This window comes from Delphinus delphis, chromosome 12, assembly GCF_949987515.2.
Source record: "Delphinus delphis chromosome 12, mDelDel1.2, whole genome shotgun sequence".
Taxonomy (NCBI): Eukaryota; Metazoa; Chordata; class Mammalia; order Artiodactyla; family Delphinidae; genus Delphinus; species Delphinus delphis.
In genome coordinates this window covers 50727818-50749567 of record NC_082694.2, presented here as the reverse complement: position 1 = coordinate 50749567, position 21750 = coordinate 50727818, and the positions used below count along the sequence as shown (strand labels likewise).

The window sequence follows — 21750 nt, the reverse complement described above, 5'->3', positions numbered from 1 at the left end:
ATGTGAAGTTAATTAACACATGCTTAAAAAGCACCATAAGCATAATTCATTGAAAACCATTTGTTGATACTCTAAATAAGTCATCCTGATTCAATTGGTGTTATGATTGCCAGTAAAGTAATATCAGCACACTCTGGCCATGCTGATTAATTATTTAGGTACTAGATTTAAATGTCTGAAATAATAAGGCAAAAAAGGGGGGTGTGGCTAGAGACTCAGTGAGTTATTTTTATTTCCTAAATGGACAGGAATGAAAAATTTCCAATGCTCAATTGATCAGTTGAATTTGGGTGGCAGGTGGAGGTAGGTGGTATTATTTTTTTCAGAAGTTGGTACAAACTGACCCCAGTTTAGCATTCGCCAGAGATTTATTTACTTTAACACCTGGCTTGCTTTAGTTTTGGAAAAATTTATTTTAAAGAGAGCACAAATTTATCTGAAACAGTATTTTGCCTATGCCGACCTTATTTTCATTGGACACATATCACTTATCTTTTCAACATTAATTCAATAGGATGTTGAAGCTAAAAATTTAATCCACATAATAATTCCTAAAAAACAAAATTCCTGAGACAAACAGTGAAATGTGGAGTATCTTAAAAATTTATTTTAGATTTCCTTCTTATTTTATGTGAGGAAAGTAAGGCTCAAAGAAATTAAACAGCTTTTATCCATAGTAGCTAGTAAGTAGCAGAATGGTCTGACTTCAGAGCTATTGCTTTTCCCACTCTGCCATTGACCAGCTGCAGGCTAGTCTGATAAGCACTCCGGGTCTCACATCCTGCCTCTCTAAAGCGAGGATAATACCTACCTTTCAGGGTCCCGTAAGGATTAATTGAGCCAATGAGAGGCAGTGTGATAGGGTGAAAAGAATCAGACTTGTGAGCCAGACACATGAGGTCCCACATCCTGGCTCTGTTTGTTAGCTTTGCAGGTGGTCGAGCTGCTGGGACTTCAAGTTCTCCTCTTTGAGACGTGAGAATTGTAGGACTGTTAGGAGGCTTCAGTAGGATACTGGCAGGAAAATATCATGAACAGTGGTACGTGGTAATTGTTCAACGATGATAGTTGGTAAAGCATTTGGAATTCACTCTAAGATTGTTTTTATTTAATTCTCAAGCTTTCATTTGCCTTGAAAATTAGCTTTTTTTAAGCTTCTTATTGAAGCATAACATACTTAAAGAAAAGTATATAAATTATTAATATATCTCAGTGAATTTTCATAAGTAAACACATTAATGTAACTGGTAGCTAGATAAAATTTTTTAAAAAATATTTCTTTATGTAAGGTATATACCTGTAAAAAAAAGATTGCCAGGACCTCAGAAACTTTCCTCATGCCCCTTTCCAGTTACTACTCTCCTCCTTCCCCAGAGGTAACCATTATCCTGCATTCTTTGTTCTGTTGCCTGATACTGAACTTCATATTAAATGAGAATTAGGTAGCATCTCTTTCAGATCTGGCTTCTTTTGTTCAACATTATATTTATAATATTCATCCATGTTATGTGTAGTTGTAATTGGTCCATTTTCATTCCTGTTAAGTATTCTGTCGTGTGAAAATACATAATTTATTTATCCATTCTTACAGCTTATGACTATTTGGATAGTTTTCAAGTGTTTGACTATCGTAGGGCTGCTATGGGCATTCTTATACTTGTCTTTTGATAAACATACATGTTTTTCTCTTGGGCATATACTTAGAAGTAGAATTGCTAAGTCATAGGATACAAGTTCAATTTTCAAAGATCCTGCCAAACAGTTTTCAAAGTGTTTGTCCCAAATTCCACTCCCCCAAGCACTATATGATAGTTCCAGTTGCTCTATAAACATGTCCATCTTTGTATTTTCTGTCTTTCATTTTAGTCATTTGGGTGTTTTTTTTGTGTGTTTTGTTTTTATTCATTTGGGTGGTTTTAAATTGCTTTTTCTTGGTTAATAGTGACATTGGATACCTTCTTTTTTATGTTTATAGTAACATTCAGGTGCCTATTCAAGTCTTCTTTTCTCCTGTTTCTCTATTGGGTTGACTGTCTTTTTATCATTGATTTATAGAAGTTCTTTATATGTTATGGGTATTAGTCCACTGTTGGATACATGCATCTACCACTTTGTGGCTTTCCTGTTTACTCTCTTTATTATACCTTGTGATAAATAGAGATTTTAAAAATTTCATTCTAGTTCAATTTCTCAATTTATGGTTGTGCTTTTCGTATCCTGTTTAATAAAATGTTCCCTATTCCAGGATGAAGCTTTTTTGTTTTCACCCCTGTGAAGTAGTTTTGGTCTACATTCCATAAAGTATTTTTTTTGGCTGGTAAGTTTTGTCTGCATCATCCTCTAAGGTGCAGAACTCTCTGTTGCTTTCAAGGTTCAGCAGAGTTTGGAGAAGATTTCTAAACTGGAGCAGGAAAAAGAACATTGGATGTTGGAAGCACAGTTAGCTAAAATCAAGCTGGAGAAAGAAAACCAGCGAACTGCAGATAAACTGAAGAGCACAAGTAGTGGGCAGGTGGTTGGAGTAGCCCAGGAAGGGGCCGCCGTGGTGACCGCTGCGGGCCAGGAAGATGCGTCTGCCAAGGCTGTGCCAGTGCCCGTTCACAGCACTAGTTTGGTAAGTGTCTTCTTTTTTTAAATGGTAATTGGTGGGGATCCATCTTAGTGTTCAGTGTTAACCATCTAAAGTACATGTCACTTGATAACAGGAATAATCCATGTGCTCTAGAAAAAGCAGATTGGTAAGCAGGATGCCCCCTTCAAAAAAGCAACCTTATTAAATTCTCTTTGATTTTACATGTGAGACTTCCCCACGGTAAGGGCTGTGTTCCTGGAGAAGATATAGTAAGTCAAATTTAAGATGATTCTGTTTCTCCACTGCAACATTGGTGATATGGGGGTTATGTTTCTGACAAAGGACTAACTGCCTAACTTTTTATAGAAATGACGACAAATAACATTTTTAACCAATTACATGGTGTATTCCTAGGTAGTATAAAGCTTTATGACATACGTATAATATAGAAACCCATCAGGTTAGCTAAACTTCATAAGACAATATACTGACAAGTTATTTTGCAACTTTATATTTCTTGCTTATATTTAATTGCAGTGATTTAGAAGGTGAAGAAACATCTCTGTTGGAATTATAAAATTCAGTTACATTGAGAAAAGTTTTCTGATTATATTTTCCTGCCCACTGTTAAAAAAAAATTAGAAAATCTAGAAAATGAGAAATCAGGAAGGGAAGGGAAAAAAACCCTCAAAATTAGAATGATCTCATTAAATATATTTTCGTTAGCATTTTTTGAGAAATTTAAGGAGAGCCATGGCACTTTTTGACAGCCCTGTCCTAAGGCTACCCCTGTAGCTCACTGATGCTTTTGAACAGCAAGTCATGGTCCTTCTCACATCTCCCTTGCATCTGATTCAGAGCATACCTGATAGTAATATATACAAATTAACTTCTGTTTTCAAGATGTATACAGACCTCACTGCACCTCAACAGTGTGAGAAACGTGGATTATTATTAGTTTTCTTAGGTGTGATAATGATACTTGGATTATTTAGGAGAATACCTTTATTTTTTGGAGATAAATGCTAAAGTACTCAGGGTAAGGTATCATCATATCTGCAACTTACTCTCAGATTGTTCAGGAAATATATACACACACAGATAAATTAAGCAAATGAGCAAATTGTTAATTACTGAATGTAGATGGTGGCTACATATGATTATTATACTTTTTTCTCCAACTTTTCTATATGTTTGAAAATTTTCATAATAAAATGTAGGGGAGGAAAAAAGAATGAAAATGTTTTAGAAAAGTAAAAAACGTAAAGCAGACTTCTCAGAGCAGTGGTTTGAATGGCTGCTATGCTCACTGGATGGTCCTGTGTGACCCCTGATGGCAAGGCTGAGTCTCAGCCACAGGTGTTGCACGTTGCCTCTGACAGGGGCAGGTGACTGCCTAGAAGAACATTTAGCAAACAGAGCAGAATCCTGACATCAGTTCAGGTACCATCTGGGGAAGTGCAGCACTTCCAGCACTCATCTTTGGACTTCCCTTCAGAGTCTGTTTATTGATCAGGTCAGACTCTTCTCCATTGGGTCTGATTTCTTCTTTCTCCTGTCTTCTCTCCCTGCTTCCCTGCATCTGCTCCTTCCGTTTTCTCCCATTTGCACTAACAGTAATTGGTGCTGTCAGGGAGTAACTATGGGACCAGACCAGGGAGGGCACTGATGACAGTGATAGTAATTGCAGTAATCATATGCCAGCCACGGTTCTAAGGACTTTTCAGTGTGTTAACTCAGTCAGTCCTCACACAGATCCTATGAGATTGCAGGTACTATCATATCTTCATTTTATAGATGAGGAAACTGGTGGACAGAGAGGTAGAGTAACTCATCTGAAGTCACACACCTGGTAATCTGGCCTTGTGCTCTGATGGGTGTCAGAAAATAGATCAGCGGACAAACGTATTTGTTTATGGCTTGCCTTTCTGAAGTACTGGAAGTTGGCAACACTGGTGTATTTGAGTCATTAATATCAGTTGCTGAAAGTTGAGGACTGTCTTTTTATTTGAACATTTTCAAAGGAGAGCACACTATTCTTACATATGCAAGTGAGAAAGATTTCCAGGGACATGGGAAACCTTTAGTACCAAACACTATTGGTCTGTGAGTGATGATGACTTTATTTGGGTTTGGTGAGTTTGGAAGTTGCTATAACTTAAAGTTGTCTGTCTGGTTAGCACGTGTGTGCTATTTCTGTCTGCATCTGTTAAGGATCTCTTTCCTCCCACCCACTTCATAAGGTGCTAGCAGAGTAATTTTCGTAGAGTGTGTTACTGATTATGCACTCTATTGCTTCTAGACTTTTAGTGGCTCCCCATTATCTATAGGGTATAGTCCACTCATTAGTTTGGCATTCAAGGTCTGTGAACACCTATTCCAAACTACCTTTCTTCAGCATTTCCCTGTACAAACTCAAACCGAGCTTTCTTTCCTGATAATGTTTTTTGTGTTTTTGCTTCCCTGTATTGTTCAAGCTGTTTCTTTTGCCTGGATGCCTATTTATTCAGAACTCCTGTCACCTACATACTCAAATACTTTGCCTTCCAACTCCTCGACTCTCTTGAATTCAAAACTCTTCCCATCATTAAGGTACAGTTGAGTTGCCACATTTTCCATGAACCCCAGTTTTGGGCATTGTCTTTGACAGTCAGGATCAGAGAACCAAGACCTGGTTGGCCTCCTTGCATTTTTCACAGTCTAGTCTATATGGTGAATCTATTCCCATCCGTTGGTTGCTTTCAGTCTAATGGAATGAGAGCCTGGATAGACATCTGTCCAGAGTGCTGGGAGATGACAGAGAAGTCGCCTGGAGGGCTTGGGGAGGGCATCCCAAAGGAGGTAACATGGGTGTGTTTCATAAATGAGCAGGAGGCCAAGGCAGGAGAAGACTATTTCAGGCTGAGAGAAGGGTCTCCCCACATAATTCACTTTCTCTCCTGCACGTGGCAGATTCCTGCCGAAAATAACCTGGAGACAATAGAGAGAAAAAGGGAGGCTTTTTTTTTTTTTGCCTTCCCTGATGTTTCCTTTTCAGCCTTTCTTTTTATCACCCCACCCCCCGCAACCTCCCATCCTGCCTTAAGTGAAGTTAAGTGAACTGAGTGTGTGTGTCTCCTTCTGTTGTCTTCCTCTTGGGTGTTGGTACAAAGTCTATGCCCATTTTAAAGTTAATTGACTAACAAAGGAAACTCAAAAGTCCCCAGAAGATTCCTTTGGTTCAAGCACTTTGGGGCTGAAAAAGTTACATCAGATAGAAACTTCTTATTTCTAACCCTATAGCATTGCAAAAGTTAAATGTTTATTCTGTTTAATTAACATATCTAGGACTGTAATTTGAACATTCAGCCCCCTGTTAATTATTGTAATAAAAGATAGGGACTTCTCTGGTGGTGCAGTGGTTAAGAATCTGCCTGCCGGGCTTCCCTGGTGGCGCAGTGGTTGAGAGCCCGCCTGCCAATGCAGGGGACACGGGTTCGTGCCCCGGTCCGGGAAGATCCCACATGCCGCGGAGCGGCTGGGCCCGTGAGCCGTGGCCGCTGAGCCTGCGCGTCCAGAGCCTGTGCTCCGCAGCGGGAGAGGCCACAACAGTGAGAGGCCCGCGTACCACAAACACACACACACACACACACACACACACACACACACACACACACACAAAGAATCTGCCTGACAATGCAGGGGTCACAGGTTCGATCCCTGGTCCGGGAAGATCCCACATGCCATGGAGCAGCTAAGCCCATGCACCACAACTACTGAGCCTGTGCTCTAGAGCCCGCGAGCCACAACTACTGAGGCCCACATACCTAGAGCCCGTGCTCCGCAACAAGAGAAGCCACCACAATGAAGAGTAGCCCCGCTTGCCGCAACTGGAGAAAGCCCATGCACAGCAAAGACGACACAACGCAGCCAAAAAAAAAAATAACAGTAACCTCAAGAAAGAAAAAGCACAGAAAACTACAAGTTTTCATTTTTTTTTGCTGAAATTAAAATGCACTGCTTAGGGCTTCCCTGGTGGCGCAGTGGTTGAGAGTCCACCTGCCGATGCAGGCAACACGGGTTCGTGCCCCGGTCCGGGAAGATCCCACATGCCGCAGAGCGGCTGGGCCCGTGAGCCATGGCCGCTGAGCCTGCACGTCTGGAGCCTGTGCTCCGCAACGGGAGAGGCCACAACAGTGAGAGGCCCGCGTACCGCAAAAAAAAAAAAAAAAAAAAAAAAGCACTGCTTAAATTCACAGAATTTTAAAATATATGTATTTCAAGTATAAAAACAATACATGTACGTTGTAGATAATTTTAAAATACAGAAGAGTAAAAGAAGAAAAAAATGTTGACATTTTCCTGAATACCCAACAACCACTGTTAACATTTTTTTTACATAATTTCATACTTGGTTGACGTTATACTATATAAAATTTAAAATCTTTTAGCATAACATTAATAAACAAACATCCTGTTATTAGAAACTCTATGTAAACTTATTGATTCCATAGTATTCTATATAGAATATACCTTAGTTTACCTATGACATTGGTTATAATTTTTATTATTTTAAATAACATCTCATTTTTATGCATAAGATTCTGTCTGCATCCAGATGATTTCTTTGGGGTATATTCTCAGGGTTAGAGTTATTGGGTCAAAAGGCATGAATGTTTTTAAGTTCCTTGATCTCTACTGCCAAATTATTTTCTCAAAGGACTGTATTAGTTTAAACTCTCATCAGTGGCATATGAGAAAATGTTGAAATTATGAATTTCGCAACTTTTTCTTGAAGTTATATGATTCCATTCCTTTTCAGGACTGTTTGCTGTACCACATTCTCAAACCATAACCCAGGAGTAAAGGGGATAAGGGGTAGATCCCATGCTTGTGATTTATTTTGCCAAATGTACTCATATTTGAATGTATAAAATTAAAATGATGAGTGTGTTACTGTAAACGGTTTTTCACAGAAAGACTAATTGCTGTTCCTGCTTTAGTGTGTAGAAAATTATGGCTCCTCTATAAAAAAAGATCTTATAAAAAAGATCCTTTTACAGCTAGGTGGGCATAACATTCATATACTGCTCACAGTTCAGAGTAGTACTCTTGAGAATATTATTTAGAATCCATGAAAACTGTTTGTTGGGTATCATCTCTGATTAACAGAATCCATCAAAACTGAGTTTCCAATAGTTTCCTTAACTTACTGAGCCCAAGCACATGCCCTTCCACTTTGAACAATAAAATGAATTCAAGAACCATGACTACTATCTGGTTTTGAACTCTGAATCCACAAAAGCAAGCTTTAAAAAACCTGGCAGCACTTCAGTATGTCTATAATACATATACTTTTTCATTAGTTTAAATCTGAAGTTAATACTTATTAATGTCATAATGATATTTCTTCTTTATCCTTTTGACCTTTCCACCGGAGAGTTTGCTATTTGTGTTTTGCGTTTGGAATGTTTCGTTATTATGGTCGCCATGAAACTGTCTTTAGGTCTCCTTGGCCACTGCTTTGGAAATAAGCGTAGCAATGACAAGAGGAGTTAAAAACTGTTCTTCCTCTCTCTCTTCCCAGACAGTTTGTTGGGTTTCAGTGAAAACGGCTAACAGCATTCTGACAGAGGAAATAGTGATGGTCACTATCCACTACTGCCTCATGACAGAAATCATGACTGTGGTTACTTATCTGTAGGTCCAGCTTCTTTGTGTTGAAAGATGATTGATTTGAGGGTAATCGTCTAGAACTCCACTGCTAGTGTGCTTGGTTTTTTGTTGCTGTTGTTGTTTTGTTTGTTCATTTTGTTTTATTTTTTTTAAATGTTGCTTATTTTATTTTTATTTTTTTATTTTACTTTTTTGGCCATGCCATGTAGCCTGTGGGATCTTAGTTCCCCAACCAGGGATCGAACCCCAGGCACACAGCAGTGAAAGCTGAGTCCTAACCACTGGACTGCCAGGGAATTCCCACAAGTGTGCTTTGAAACAGTGTGAACTGAGAAGAGAAAAACATTACAAGTGTTTAAGCTATTGCGTTTGAAGTGTAAGCAGTCTGTTCTAAAGCTTTTTTCCCTTATGTTCTAGATTGGGATTTTAACCAGGACGTCTGACAGTGAGGTAATGTGTGCTTAACATCATGTTGTTTGTTAGTAAACATCTTGCCACATGTTTGTTGACAAAATCCGGCAAAAGTCAGCTTCATCTAATTGCGTTTCTGACAATTCTAGCAAATGTGGATCCATGTTGCTTTTCTCTCTGGGTCAGTTTTAACTGTCACCAATAAATTACAGCCTGTCTGTAATTGCCTCCTTGAATGACTTGACTTGGCAGTTTGACAAGCTCGCTGGCATGTGGCAGGAGGCTGCGAGCCATTACCCTCCCAGTGGGCCAGCTGGCAAAGCGGGGCTTTTCAGGGCCTTGACCATCAGTGGGCTTGGTAGTTCTTTTCAGCCCTCAAGTGACTGAACCCAGGTCAGATTTGGCTTGTCAGATAGGTTTGCACATTTTAGTTTTGAAATACTACAAGATTTTGAAATATTACAGATATTACAAGCTCACAAATAACCATTAAAAGAACACTGAAGTCACTCAGCTTTCCAGTCAGTATGGTAAACTGGTAAATATAGTTCAAGTAAATTCTTTGATTTCCTTATTAGCCTTATACTTTAGGTAACCTTGAACTTCTGCATATATTTTTAAACTAAACTGAGTGGTGTGTCATTGCTAGAGTAACTAGTAGAAATCTAGTCTGGGACAAGGGCCATAAATTGTTCATTATAGAAATAGTTTAATTTGTTAGTATGTTTAAGAGTATAAGAGCTTTTTTAAGATAATTTGGGGGAAAAAAGAATGTTCAGATTTTTAGGAGTTCCAATAAATGCTCCCCTTTCACCTGTTCTCTTCCAGTTAGAGGAGGACATAGGAGTCAGACAGATTGAGATTTTGAAAGTTAGGTGTGTGGCAAGTAAAAACTGAGTGGAGAGACATGGCCCCATGGGTGGTGGGCCTCCCAAGACTTCACTGCTGCTTTGTTCTCTTGAAGCCTCAGCTTCATTGTGAGGTAGGCAGGGTGCTGAATAAAAGAAATTTGCCATATATATTTACCTGTGCTGTCTGAAGTTTCTCCGAGGGGTGGGAAAACTAGGATTTCCCATCAAATTTCAAAGGAAAATGTAGGAAATGTCTTTTTTTTTTTTTTTTTTTGCTAAAGTGATATTAATTTTTTTTTTTCCCTCTCTCTCTCAGAACTGCTTCATTCCATTGGCATTTATTTATTGAGTTATGTGTGCTCTGTTTAGGCTCCAGATGTGGAATCTCGGGAAGACTTAATTAGAAATCACTACATGGCAAGGATAGTGGAACTGACGTCTCAGCTGCAGCTGGCTGATAGCAAGTCAGTGCATTTTTATGCTGAGGTGAGTGGAGAGTTAATTGGATCAGGTGGATTCTTCTAACCCCTTCAGGAATTAGGTCACTGTCCTGGCCTCCTGCTGTTCACTAGAGGAGAGAGGTCAGAGTCTGTGTGTCTGCAATATGGATTTGGTTAGAGTTCGTTGAGATTGGTCCACATACCAACCAAAAATCTTAATTGCAGTGAATATAACAGGTAGCCTTTCTTATGGTTATGTAGCATGTTTTGGAGCATTATAATTATAGATTATAATTATAATCTTGTTTTAGAGAGTTATAGGCAGGTAACATTCATAGGTCAAGGAATTTTCGTTTAGGGAAATTCAAAGCAAAGTATGCCTGGTTCTTTTTTTTTTTTTTTTAAATACTCTCTAGTTTCTAATGACAACTTGTGGAAATCAGTTTTTGTAAATGATAAAATGCAAAATGTAACCTCTTTCAACCTTTAAAAAATACGGAATCTTTCTTTTTGTTACATTTTCTTCTTCCCTCACCAAATAATTCATTTCCTTAAGAGGATTAGAAAAACACTATGCAAGATAATAAAATTATACAAATTCATTGATAAGAAGGGGAGAAAATGAAGGAAGAAATTACAAATATCAAAGAGTGAGAAACAAATGATAAGATAGAATGGATGTCGCTCAATATATAAGAATACCTGTAAGGTCTTTGATGGGAAACTTTTTATTAAAAGGTTAGTTATAGATGTTAGACGGAGAATTATAATGCTTTAAACTGTTAAGGAAATTGACAAAGGAAAGACAACACCCTTCATTGGGATGCGACTTTGTGATTTTCTCCTGTTTTACAGAGACAGAGAAGAGTTGATAGGAATCCAGTTGCTAGGAGTGGAGGGGGGCTTTGCTTCTTTCCTCCTGCTGAAATAAATGATGTGCCTAGCTTAGTGATGCATACCTGTTTGATAAGATGATCAGTAGTGATGGCTGTTGAGCTGTAGAAAACGGGGAGGACGGCAAGCTGGACGACTCACCATAGAACTGCTGCAGTGCTTACCATCCCAGCCACTCAGTGCACGCAGCACATCATGGTGGCCTGGTTTGGATCCCTAACTGCCTTCTGAATTACTCTCTTAGACTTGATTGTCATCCTCATGAGGACCCGTGCTTTGCAAAACTCTTTCCCTCTTTTTCAGGTTCAGTGCTAAGCACACCGGTAGATGTGCGGTTAAAGGAGGGTGGTTGATTCGGTTGGCTGAACTTTCCTGAAATTCTCTTGTGAGGAGTGAAATGAGTAACCGGGGAATTTCTGAGGCTGCCTTATTTCCAAGAGATTTGCTTATCTTAGTAAATTCTTTCAGCACAATTGTGACACAAGAATTTTTAAATTGTTCTAGTTTTTCCTTGTCTGTAAACAGGAAGCGGCAACCCTCTGTACTACTTTACTGGAATGGTCGGTCTGAGCGTCTGATGTTGACATAACATTCGAACATGTCTGAACAGATCCTCCTTGTCAATCTCATGGTTTATCAGAAAATTTAGTGATCCTTTTAATGGCACGCCCTCTTTGAACAGTAGTATGAAATAGAATTTTTCTTTTTGCTTCTTGATGTACTCTGTCTCTGGATAGCCTTGGTTAGAATCCCCAAAGAAAGCAAGCGGGATCTTTGAAGTCCTGCACTCACTTTTTTTTCCCATCTGTTGAGTGGGGCTGCAAAGCTTTTATTGTTTCTGTGATACGGTCTCCAATAAAGGACTTAAAACACAAGAAAAGTATCTTAGGATTCATATTGCATGATGCCACTTCCCTTCTCATCCAGTGTGGGTGTGAATGAATCCTGGGTAAATGTAGAAACTTCTGGTGGTTTTGTAGCCACTGGTCATCAGGCTAGAGCTAGGAAAAAACAGCGATGAGCTTGGGTTAGTAGACTTTTTTTCCCTTATTAAAATGATGAGAGTGAGGACCACATCTTTCTTTTGTGTGCTCCAGTGTGTGGTACAAGGCCTGTAGATATTCAGTAGATATTTGTGGAAGGAAGGGAGGAAGTACTTTCGGTTTGGGGGATTGTTTTCTAGTAACCTTCCCTGAGGTAAATTTGGTTTGGGGAAATGGTCCCTGGGATAATTGAATGTTTTCTGATTTAACAGTGCCGAGCACTCTCTAAAAGACTGGCCTTGGCTGAAAAGTCTAAAGAGGCACTGGCAGAAGAGATGAAAGCAGCCAGTCAGAACAACAGCAGACTTCAGGTGAGTTCATGCTACCTAAGCAGTGTTGGTATGTTTTTTTCATTGAAAGTTCTTGGGCCAAAAGAATCAGCATTTCCTTTCTCAAATGGTGGCATTTAACCTCTAGACATAACATTTTTCTAACCATTTTATTTCTAACTCATTTTAAAGTAACATCTCATTTATGTCAGGCAAGAAGTAGTTGTATTATTTATTGCTCTGACTTTATTTTAATTGTAAGTAGTTTTGTAGTCAGCATTTCTTTGAATAGTACTTATTTACCCAAAGCCCTTCTTTTTTCTCCTCCTTCCAGTTAGTCCTTGTCATGGTGGGCGGGAGGCTTGTTCTGTTCATGTGACTCTGTTCCTTCCCTTTACTGTTTCATAAAACTGATGTAAACTGAAAGGTAGGGCTGCAAAATTTTCCTCCTTACTCACTGCTTTGTTTTAAAGCCTAGCTTCCAGAAAGCCCCTATTAAATATAGACGTGATACAGGCAAAGAAATAATTCATGCACTTCCTCCTGGTTTCAAATTCGTTTATCAGATTAGCTAGGAGCACAGGATTAGATTTTAAAAGGTCAAAGAGAGCCCGAGAGCTGGAAAGAGAGAGGAAGGTGCTTCTTCCAGGGAGGGCCCTGCCTAGAGGATGGTGGGCCGTCAAGGTGTGGGGTAGTGGGAACATGCCAGAGATCACCTTCCCCACCTCACCGAAGGTTCAGGAAAACCTAAGAGAATTGAGAAAGATCATATAGCACTCTTGTTTTTTTTGTGACATCTTTATACCTGGCACAGAAGGAAACTTTTTTATTTTTGCAAAGAAATTCCGAACATATTTTGAAGGCTGAGAAAAACCTCTGCCCTGTTTCTTTTAACTTTGCTCTCTTGTTAGGCCTGTGGCTTAACCTTCATATTAATTGATCAGATAGGTCATCTTGATAGGTTACTTTTCAAACATTTTTTTCCTAAATTAAAAAAGCTTTAGAGTGGTATGACTAGTGGGGTTTTGCTTTCTCTTTTCTTTTTTCCCTGGCCATTTAGGATGAGCTGACGACTACCAAGAGGAGTTATGAGGATCAGTTAAGTATGATGAGCGACCACCTGTGCAGCATGAACGAGACACTATCTAAACAGAGAGAAGAGATTGACACACTAAAGATGTCTAGTAAGGTAGGGGAGGAAGGGGTCTCTCTGCAGTGTAATATTTAATATTTAATGTATTTAATACAAGGTATTTCATTGCTGTGGTTTCAGAAACAAAAGGTTAAGAGATCTGAAGTGTTTATAAATCATTTCACTTGTCTTCTTATCTGAAAGTAGAATGAAGATTGTTTGATTGAGTTGTAAGTTGAGAGGAGGTCTAACCTCTGAGGCCCTAACACTGTGACGGTTGCTTTTTGGCATTTTTGGCATTTTGGGCATTTCTGCTACTGTTCTGTTAGTTAGGAGGATTCTTGGGGGGTTTATGATGGGGATTACTCTATCTATGTGAATCTAAAATGGTGCTGTTGAAGAGTAACCTTCTTTAGCAAATTTATTCTCATACATATTCATATAACCTAGGACTGTCTTGTCCTTTAAATTCCAAAAACTTCATAGATTTCATTTCCCATAAAGCCTCTGCTTGTCCAGGCTCGGGTCAGTAGATATTGGTAATGTTTTTGTGTTGAAGGGCATATCCACGTATCATGTCTCTTTGTTGTATCATAATGTATATACTCTTATCATGAAAGGTAAGCTTCAAGAGGCCAGAGAGTTGGTTTCATGCATCATCTCAGATGCTTGGCATATTTTGATAACTCAGACAATACTCTGCCACCAGCAGCTTGGATTTACTGTCTCCAGCCTGTGCTCTTTGAAATCCACTGCTGCCCCTTACCGATCTAGCAGGCATGTATTGAGTTCCTGCCGTGTGCTGGCTCTGGGGAAGACATAGAGATGAACAAACTATAGCTTCATTTTAGCATCTGCCAGTGGTGGTACAGAGCAGCATCCCACTCAGTTGGTATCTCCTTGGAAAATGTATCATGTTAATGCACTAGAATCTGCGTTACGTAATTTTGCTTCTCAGTGGAGTTTTGTGTTATTGTTTGGCCTCTGGCTTCTTCAGAGAATGTCTGTCATGCTTTTCTGGGACATCTTGTGATGATTGTAACCACCAGTGTGGTTCTGATTCGGGTTCTCCAGTTACTTGTGCTTCAGGAACTTTAGCTTGGAGGTAGAGGGTGGAGTGTTGGGCCTCCTTTAACCCTTTTGGCCTCTTGATATTCCATCAGGGCAATAGCCGACTCATGTAGAAAGCACATGTGTTAGTGGGAGTAGTAGGAGAAAGCCTGCTTTATCACCTAACATTTGAAAAAAAGTAGCAGTGATTATAGGGAAAGTTTTCAGGCCTCAGAGCTGCAGAAGGCATTCGGTTCTGAATTGAGAAGGGTTATTGTGGGGTATAGCAAACAAAGCTCATTGTCCCAAAGGTAATTGTATTGCAGCCACTTTAGAAGTGAGGGAAGTTTTAAGCCCTCTTAGAACTTTTTAATCTAGTCCTTAGAATATCTGTCATTAATAAAACACTGAGTTAGAGATCCTTCTTCACTTTGTAGTTTCTGTTGTTAACCTTTCTTTGATCATTCTGTGGTTCCTGTATTTTGCACACCTCCCCCAGTTATTAGTCATTTAAATTGCTATGGCATCATCTTATGGCTGAGTTGACATGGCCTCCATTGGATGCCAAGTAAACGTCCTGAAACCATTTGTTTGCTATGATCTTGCTCTTAATGTTTGTGTTCTGCAATCATTTCCTACTTAATGAAAAAAAGTATTTATATGTAATAGTTAAATGTAGGAATTTGAACCTCTCCAGAAAGAAGAAAAGTTACATAAAACTGGAAAGTCCAAATCTCCATATGTGAGGGAATTGGGAATAAGTTAAGACATCTTCTCTCTAACTTGTTCTCAACTGGTATCTGATCTTCCCCTTGACAGTAATCATTCCCATTGGGGTGTTAGTTGGCACATGTTCAAAATTAGTACCTATTAAGACCCTTTAAAAGGTGTTTATTTCAACAGTAAAGGAACATGTTCAGGCTAAAAGTTTTTATCAGCTTTATGAAATCATAAACTACATTGTCTTTGGAACAAAATGAGTATTTGAGGTTTGATAAATCCAAGATAGCTTTCTTTTCTTTCTTTATTGCCTGTCCTCAGACCCCAGGGGAATAAGGTTCACGGACGGAGAAAGTGGGGAGAGTTAAAAGTAACAAACTGCTCTGTGATTCCTGTTCAAAAGTTAGCGATGCAAGGTTATCAGCTGTTCTCCCTCTTGGAAGCTAAAGTTTTCCACAGTGAAATATGGCTTCCAGACAGCTTGGTGTCTAAACTGTGTGAATGATTTTTCTAGAGGTTGGCGTTCTTATTGTTGACATTTTTCTTTGCACAGGGGAATTCTAAAAAGAACAAGAGTCGATAGTTTACAGAGAGCTGGTTGGTGACTTCTTTGCAGAGCTGCTACTGCTGCGCGGAGCTGCGGGGCCGAGACTCCACGTCCAGGGCTGGCCGCCTTCAGGAAGCTGGAGTGTTGTTGGACCTAGTAAAGTAGTCAGTGTTGTAAATGGCCTTGAAGTATTTAAAATATATTTGTAACCAGTAAGGTAAATCCAGAATTTGATGTTGACAGTGAAACGGAAAACAGTACACATACCATGGATATTGTAGGTTTCCTTATGCTGTTTTTACTGTGCACTTTTTAAAATTAGGCTTTAATTTCAGTATGTAAGAACAACAAATATTTTGTATATTTTCAAACTCAGTGATATGGTAATCAATTTGGTATCTGTGGAATAGGTATGTGTTTCTGGATAAAATGCTTAAATTGTCAAACTGTCATTAATTCTTACTGTAATTGAAAGCAGTTTCCAATTCTTTTTGATGACTTGTTCATTCTCTCTCTCTCTCCCTCCCTCTCTCCTGCTCTCTCTGTCTGTTCTGGAGGGAGTGGGCCTTGAAAACTTCAGATCTTGTGGGTTTATTATCATTGTCTTCAGCTCTTCAGTACCCTCTCTGTGTTGGAATAATAGCTTAAGGAAATTGATGTCAATAAATTCGTACTTATATCAAACTTTCAGTCTCTCTATGAAAATCTGATGAAGGAAACTAAAACTTATTAAAGTAAGCTTCACAAAATTACCAAATCCCAATTGATTTTGATATAATCTTTCTAATCCCCCAAATTGGAATAATTGTATAGTTAATCCTTTAATAAGGCTTTGAGTACCTCCCAAGGTACTTGTAACCATGCTTCAAGCAAGGACCCTGAGCCCTTTCAGGCTCCTCTTGGTTTCTTTCATAAACATTGTGTCATTTCAGTGTGTATTTCATGGGTGAAATTTTTCCCAGCACCTCCCTCCCCAAGTCTCTAAATATATTGCTCCTTTCTTCTGAGTTTCCTGCACATGCCCATTTCACTCCAGGTCCAAGTCCCCAGACTAGGTCCGCAGACCTGAAACCCCTTCTTCCTCACCTCCCTGCCTGTAGCTTCATCTCCTTTGAGCCTCTTCTCTAGGCAGTTGCTAGTCACCCTCCAAAAATGCTTTATTCTGTTTCACCTGAGAGCTCATCACCAGCTTCCCTCCGTGCTCAACATAAAGGCCAACTCCTTGGCCTCTGGGCCACTGTAGAGGCAGACTCTGGTGGTTGTGCCCAGTCCCCATAGTATGAAAGTGTTTGAATCCTGTCTCGGGGATCTCTGGGTCAGTCAGCTCAGTCCCATCCTCCCGGCCCTTTGAGTCCCTAGCCCCTTTGCCCTTTCCGTTTTCTGTGACCTGCTCATTTTAATTCTCCATCAACTGAACCAGCTGTTTTCACTGCAGCTGCACCTAAGCCCCCAAGCACCGTGCTGATTAGCTCCACCGTAAACCTAGAGTTTCCCGCGCCTGCTAGACCTTCAGTGTTCTGTGATGCTGCATTTGGAATTTCTGGTCCATTTCTCTTCCTCCTTTGGAGAGTTTGGGATGAAGGAGTGTCCTCATCTGGCTTATGTTTTAGTGGAATTGTGAGCTGCTATGCTGAGAATAGATTGTAGGGGAGCAACGGCGGAAGCAGACAGACAAGTTGGGAAGCTACTGCAGTAGCAGGAGGCTGTTGAGAGATGATGGTAACCTGGACCGTGCTGGTGGTAGTGGAAGTTGTGTGAAGCCTATTTCTGGATGTATTTTGAAGAGAGTGGATAGGAATTGCTGAAATTGCAACTCTTTCCCCTGTACACTTCTATTACTCTTCTCTGCCTTGTTTTACTCCTAATATTGGTTTGGCCAAAAAGTTCATTTGGGTCTTTCCATAACATTTTATGGAAAGGCCCGAACGAACTTTTTGGCCAACCCAATACTTATCAGAATCTAACATACCATATGCTTTTCTTATTTATCTTATTTATTGCCTGTTTCCAGGCAATTTATTGCCTGTTTCTTCTAGAAGATACAGCTCCACGAAGGCAGGGTTTTGGTCTAGTTTGTTCACTGCCGTCTTCCTCTGTACCTGGAACACTGCCTGGCATTCAGTGAGCATTTATTTGTTGAATGAACGTTGACTGGGCGGAATGTGGAGTGAGAGAAAGAGGAGTCAAAGGTGAAGCCAAGGATTTTGACCTGAACAAACCTGACTGAGAGGGAGGGTCGAGCTAGCTTCCACCTGGTTGTGACTTAGCTGAACACCTGGGAATCACCTTGGATTGCTCCTCGCCTGGCACGTCTCATTTGCTTATCTTGTCCTACTGAATCTTCCTGCCTTTGCATATCTCTCCATTCTAACCTCTCCTTATTGGATACCTTAAATCAAGTCCTGGCTCCCTACTGTCTGGACCTGTTCTCCAGACCTCCCGCCCCTTTTACCAGACTCTTTCTGAAACATATCTCTGCAGAGCTGTTTCCCTGTTGGAAAGAAGGCCTTCACAGTGGCCCGTCATTGCCCACTGGGCGCGATTTGGCTGTAGCGTGTACAAATGAGACATGTACGCTGACCATCGCTCGCTTTCTCCTCGTTCTCCTCCAAGCACCCAGTGTACTCTCCCTCTGCCTTTCTGAAACTCCTCAGACCTCTGGGTCAGGAAGAGTTTCACTTCTCCTGAGACATGGGCCTGTTTCTCTAAGTTCACTTCTCCTGAGACGTGGACCTGTCCTGTTTTCACATTTACAGAGAAAATGTGAATCTTGGGTTGCGTCCCTCTTGCCTTTGGTGGCTGGGACTTGTATCTCCTACCAGCCGTGAGCTGCCAGAGCTCCCAGACCAGGCACCCTTATCACCCTGCTTGGTGGCTGGTCCCACAGAACTGCAGGCTGTACTTGTGGACTGCTCGGCCACTCTGTAAGGGTCAGTGCCTCTGGGAGATTTCCTAGGGTTCCCTGAGGGACAGGGCAGGACTGTAGAGGGTGCAGTTCGTTTCCTGACAAAATTGTCCCCTTTTAACTTAACTGCTAAGATCTTCACTCTCTTGGCAGAATCTCTTGCCAAGGCATATAGTGACCACCATTTGTTAGCCATTTACTTAAGTCAGGCATGGGTAAGACTTGACAGAACTTACTTCATTGGAACCTCCAATAATTGTATCTCATTGGTGCTATTACTGTCCCCATTGTATAGACAGAAAACTATGGCTTAGAGAGGCTCAGCAGTGTGTCCACAGTCACACAGCTGGTACGTGTAGGGCCGGGACTCAGATCCAGGCTAGTCTGATTCCAGAGCATGGGTTATTCACTGCTGTGGTACGAGCCTTTTACATCAGGGGCATTCAGTTCTATTCCTACAGGCACTGTTGGTATATATTTGGAGGATAAAATATTAAAGTTCTCAGTAACTCCTATACTTCATTCAACTTTCCCTTCCCATGTCTTCATTAAGTATCCCTACCCCTTCTTTCAGCATTTATTTAGCTTCTTGGGCTAATGGCCCGGGTACAAGGTTTGCTTTTGACATGATTTTTTTCTTCTCTGACACTTACTTTTTATTTTCTTGAATTTTATTTTAGTTATTTTTTTATACAGCAGGTTCTTATTAGTCATCCATTTTATACACATCAGTATATACGTGTCAATCCCAATCTCCCAGTTCATCCCACCACCACCCGCCACCCGCAACTTTCCCCCCTTGGTGTCCATACATTTGTTCTCTACATCTGTGTCTCTATTTCTGCCCTGCAAACCGGTTCATCTGTACCATTTTTCTAGGTTCCACATATATGCATTAATATACAATATTTGTTTTTCTGACTTACTCTGTATGACAGTCTCTAGATCCATCCATGTCTTGACAAATGACCCAATTTCATTCCTTTTTATGGCTGAGTAATATTCCATTGTATATATGTACCACATCTTCTTTATCCATTCTTCTGACGATGGGCATTTAGGTTGCTTCCAAGACCTGGCTATTGTAAATAGTGCTGCAATGAACATTGGGGTGCATGCGTCTTTTTGTATTATGGTTTTCTCTGTCTGACCCTTATTTTTATTTATGTGTTCCCTGTTACACAAACCTTCCCAACTACCAAATTCTGAATTTAATAAATTTATGCCATGATGCTGCCCCTTCCTTATAATCCTCTTTCTGTACAACCTTCATTGTTATTTCTCTTTTCTTAAGGGAATTTTCTATAGCCTACACAAAACTAGAGACTAGTATGAACCCGTATGTCCCCATCACTTCTTATGAACATTTTGTTAATCTTGTTTCACTTTTTTTCCCCACAGTTCTTCTTTTCCTGGAGTATTTTAAAGCAGGTCCCAGACATTGGATCGTTTCCCCTGTAAACACTTCAGTTATGTATACATTTGTAAAGATGGTGAGCGCTGACTTCTAAATCTGCCTTACCCATTTCATCATTCACTCAACAAGTACGTGTTGAGCGCCCGCTGAGTGCTCAGTGCTGATGAGACTGCAATAGGCAAAACAGACATGCTGGCTGCCCTTGGGAGCTTATAGTCTGCTAGTGAGGCAACAAAGTGATCGTGAAAATGCATAATTACAAACTGACATGTGTCATCCATCCTGCCCTGGGCTTATCTCAGACAAGGCAGCAAGTGAGAAATAATACATAGAGGCTGTAACATCTTTTATTAAATGTCTGTATTTTTACCAAAGTTACAAACTCAGTTTGAGTCAGGCTGTTCTAAAAATACCTATTACAGGGGTTCCCTGGTGGCGCAGTGGTTGGGAGTCCGCCTGCCGATGCGGGGGACACGGGTTCGTGCCCCCGTCCGGGAAGATCCCACATGCCGCAGAGCGGCTGCACCTGTGAGCCATGGCCACTGAGCCTGCGCGTCCAGAACCTGTGCTCCGCAACGGGAGAGGCCACAACAGTGAGAGGCCCGTGTACCACAAAAAACAAAAAAAAAACTTATTACAAAGAAAAAATGAGGAAAAACAAAGTCTGCTGCTCCTCCCCCTCATTTCACGCTCCCCAGAGAAAAGCACTTTCACTCACTGTTTTGGTATCTGTCTCCATATTTCCAAATTGCATGCTACTTTTGCTTTTCCAGTTAGGCATTATGAATTGACTTCGCAGTTGGAAGATGAGGATTTGTCTCTGTTTCATCTTCCTCCCTCTCCCTGCTACTCACATACATGTACATGCTTTCTGTTTTCCTGTCTTCTCTTCAAACTAGTTAACATCAACATTTTGATTAGGCCGATATTGCATGTATACTTTAGTATAATTATTTAAATGCTGTTGGTTAGCTGGGTCATGTAATGTACTATGATGATTTTTCCTTTCTTGTACAACTCTTTGTTTTCCCTGGAGTAAATAATTGCCTGTCTGTCTGTCTCTCTATCTATCATCTATCTATCTATGTCTTCCATGGTGCTTATCACTAATTTATTCCTAAATTCTCTCCCAGGTGTATAACTCTTGTCTCAGTGTGGTCAGATTCAGTTGGGTGTTTAGCTAAATTTATCTTCTTCAAGAAGTCTCTCCTAGGGAATTCCCTGGTGGTCCAGTGGTTAGGACTCAGTGCTCTCAATGCCGGGGCCCTGGGTTCAATCCCTGGTCGGGGAACTAAGATCCCACAAGCCGTGTGGTATGGCCAAAGAAAAAAAAAAAAGAAGTCTCTCCTAGAGTCCTTCTATCTGCTCCAGGCTATCCTGCTTGGTCTCTAGGCCAGCAGCACTGCTGCTGTCTTGGGATCTCCCTGCCTCACCATCCCAGGCATCAAGTGTGTCCTGCTCTTAAAATAACTCTGTCTCATTCCACGAGCCTTTCCAGTGGGTGTCCTTTGCCTCTACGTGCCATTGCAGTGCCCTCTCAAAGAATCATCTATTCTGTCTAGGCCTCTTAAAGCATGGAAAGTGAAAAATGAGAGATAATTCTCAGTCTAGGCACAGAGTGGGAACTCAATTGGCTGAAGTCCACGTAGAAGCAAAAGAAAAAAAAAAAAGAAAAGGGCTTTTAATTAGTCATTCATTGCTTCCTGGAGAAGACAGCATTCTCAGAACTTACTGAAACGACATTTCCAACTTTTTCTTCATTACATACTGCATGCTTCTTGTTGAAAATTGGAAAATGAGGAAAAGTGTGAAGAGCACACATCTCTTTTTGTAGAGATTCAGCT

General features: G+C 40.4%; 1 protein-coding gene across 2 annotated transcripts in view; it reads left to right on the top strand.

The window, feature by feature from the left end:
* PPP1R21 (protein phosphatase 1 regulatory subunit 21) overlaps positions 1–16268 on the top strand; it is a 56780-nt gene extending 40512 nt beyond the window's left edge. For both annotated transcript variants that reach the window (XM_060026652.1, XM_060026653.1), the window contains exons 17-22: positions 2372–2614; positions 8645–8677; positions 9859–9975; positions 12079–12177; positions 13196–13324; positions 15591–16268. In XM_060026652.1, the coding sequence (XP_059882635.1) occupies positions 2372–2614; positions 8645–8677; positions 9859–9975; positions 12079–12177; positions 13196–13324; positions 15591–15620 (651 nt within the window). In that variant the 3' untranslated portion in view covers positions 15621–16268. The remainder of the gene's footprint in view (positions 1–2371; positions 2615–8644; positions 8678–9858; positions 9976–12078; positions 12178–13195; positions 13325–15590) is intronic.
* Positions 16269–21750: the final 5482 nt, after the last annotated feature.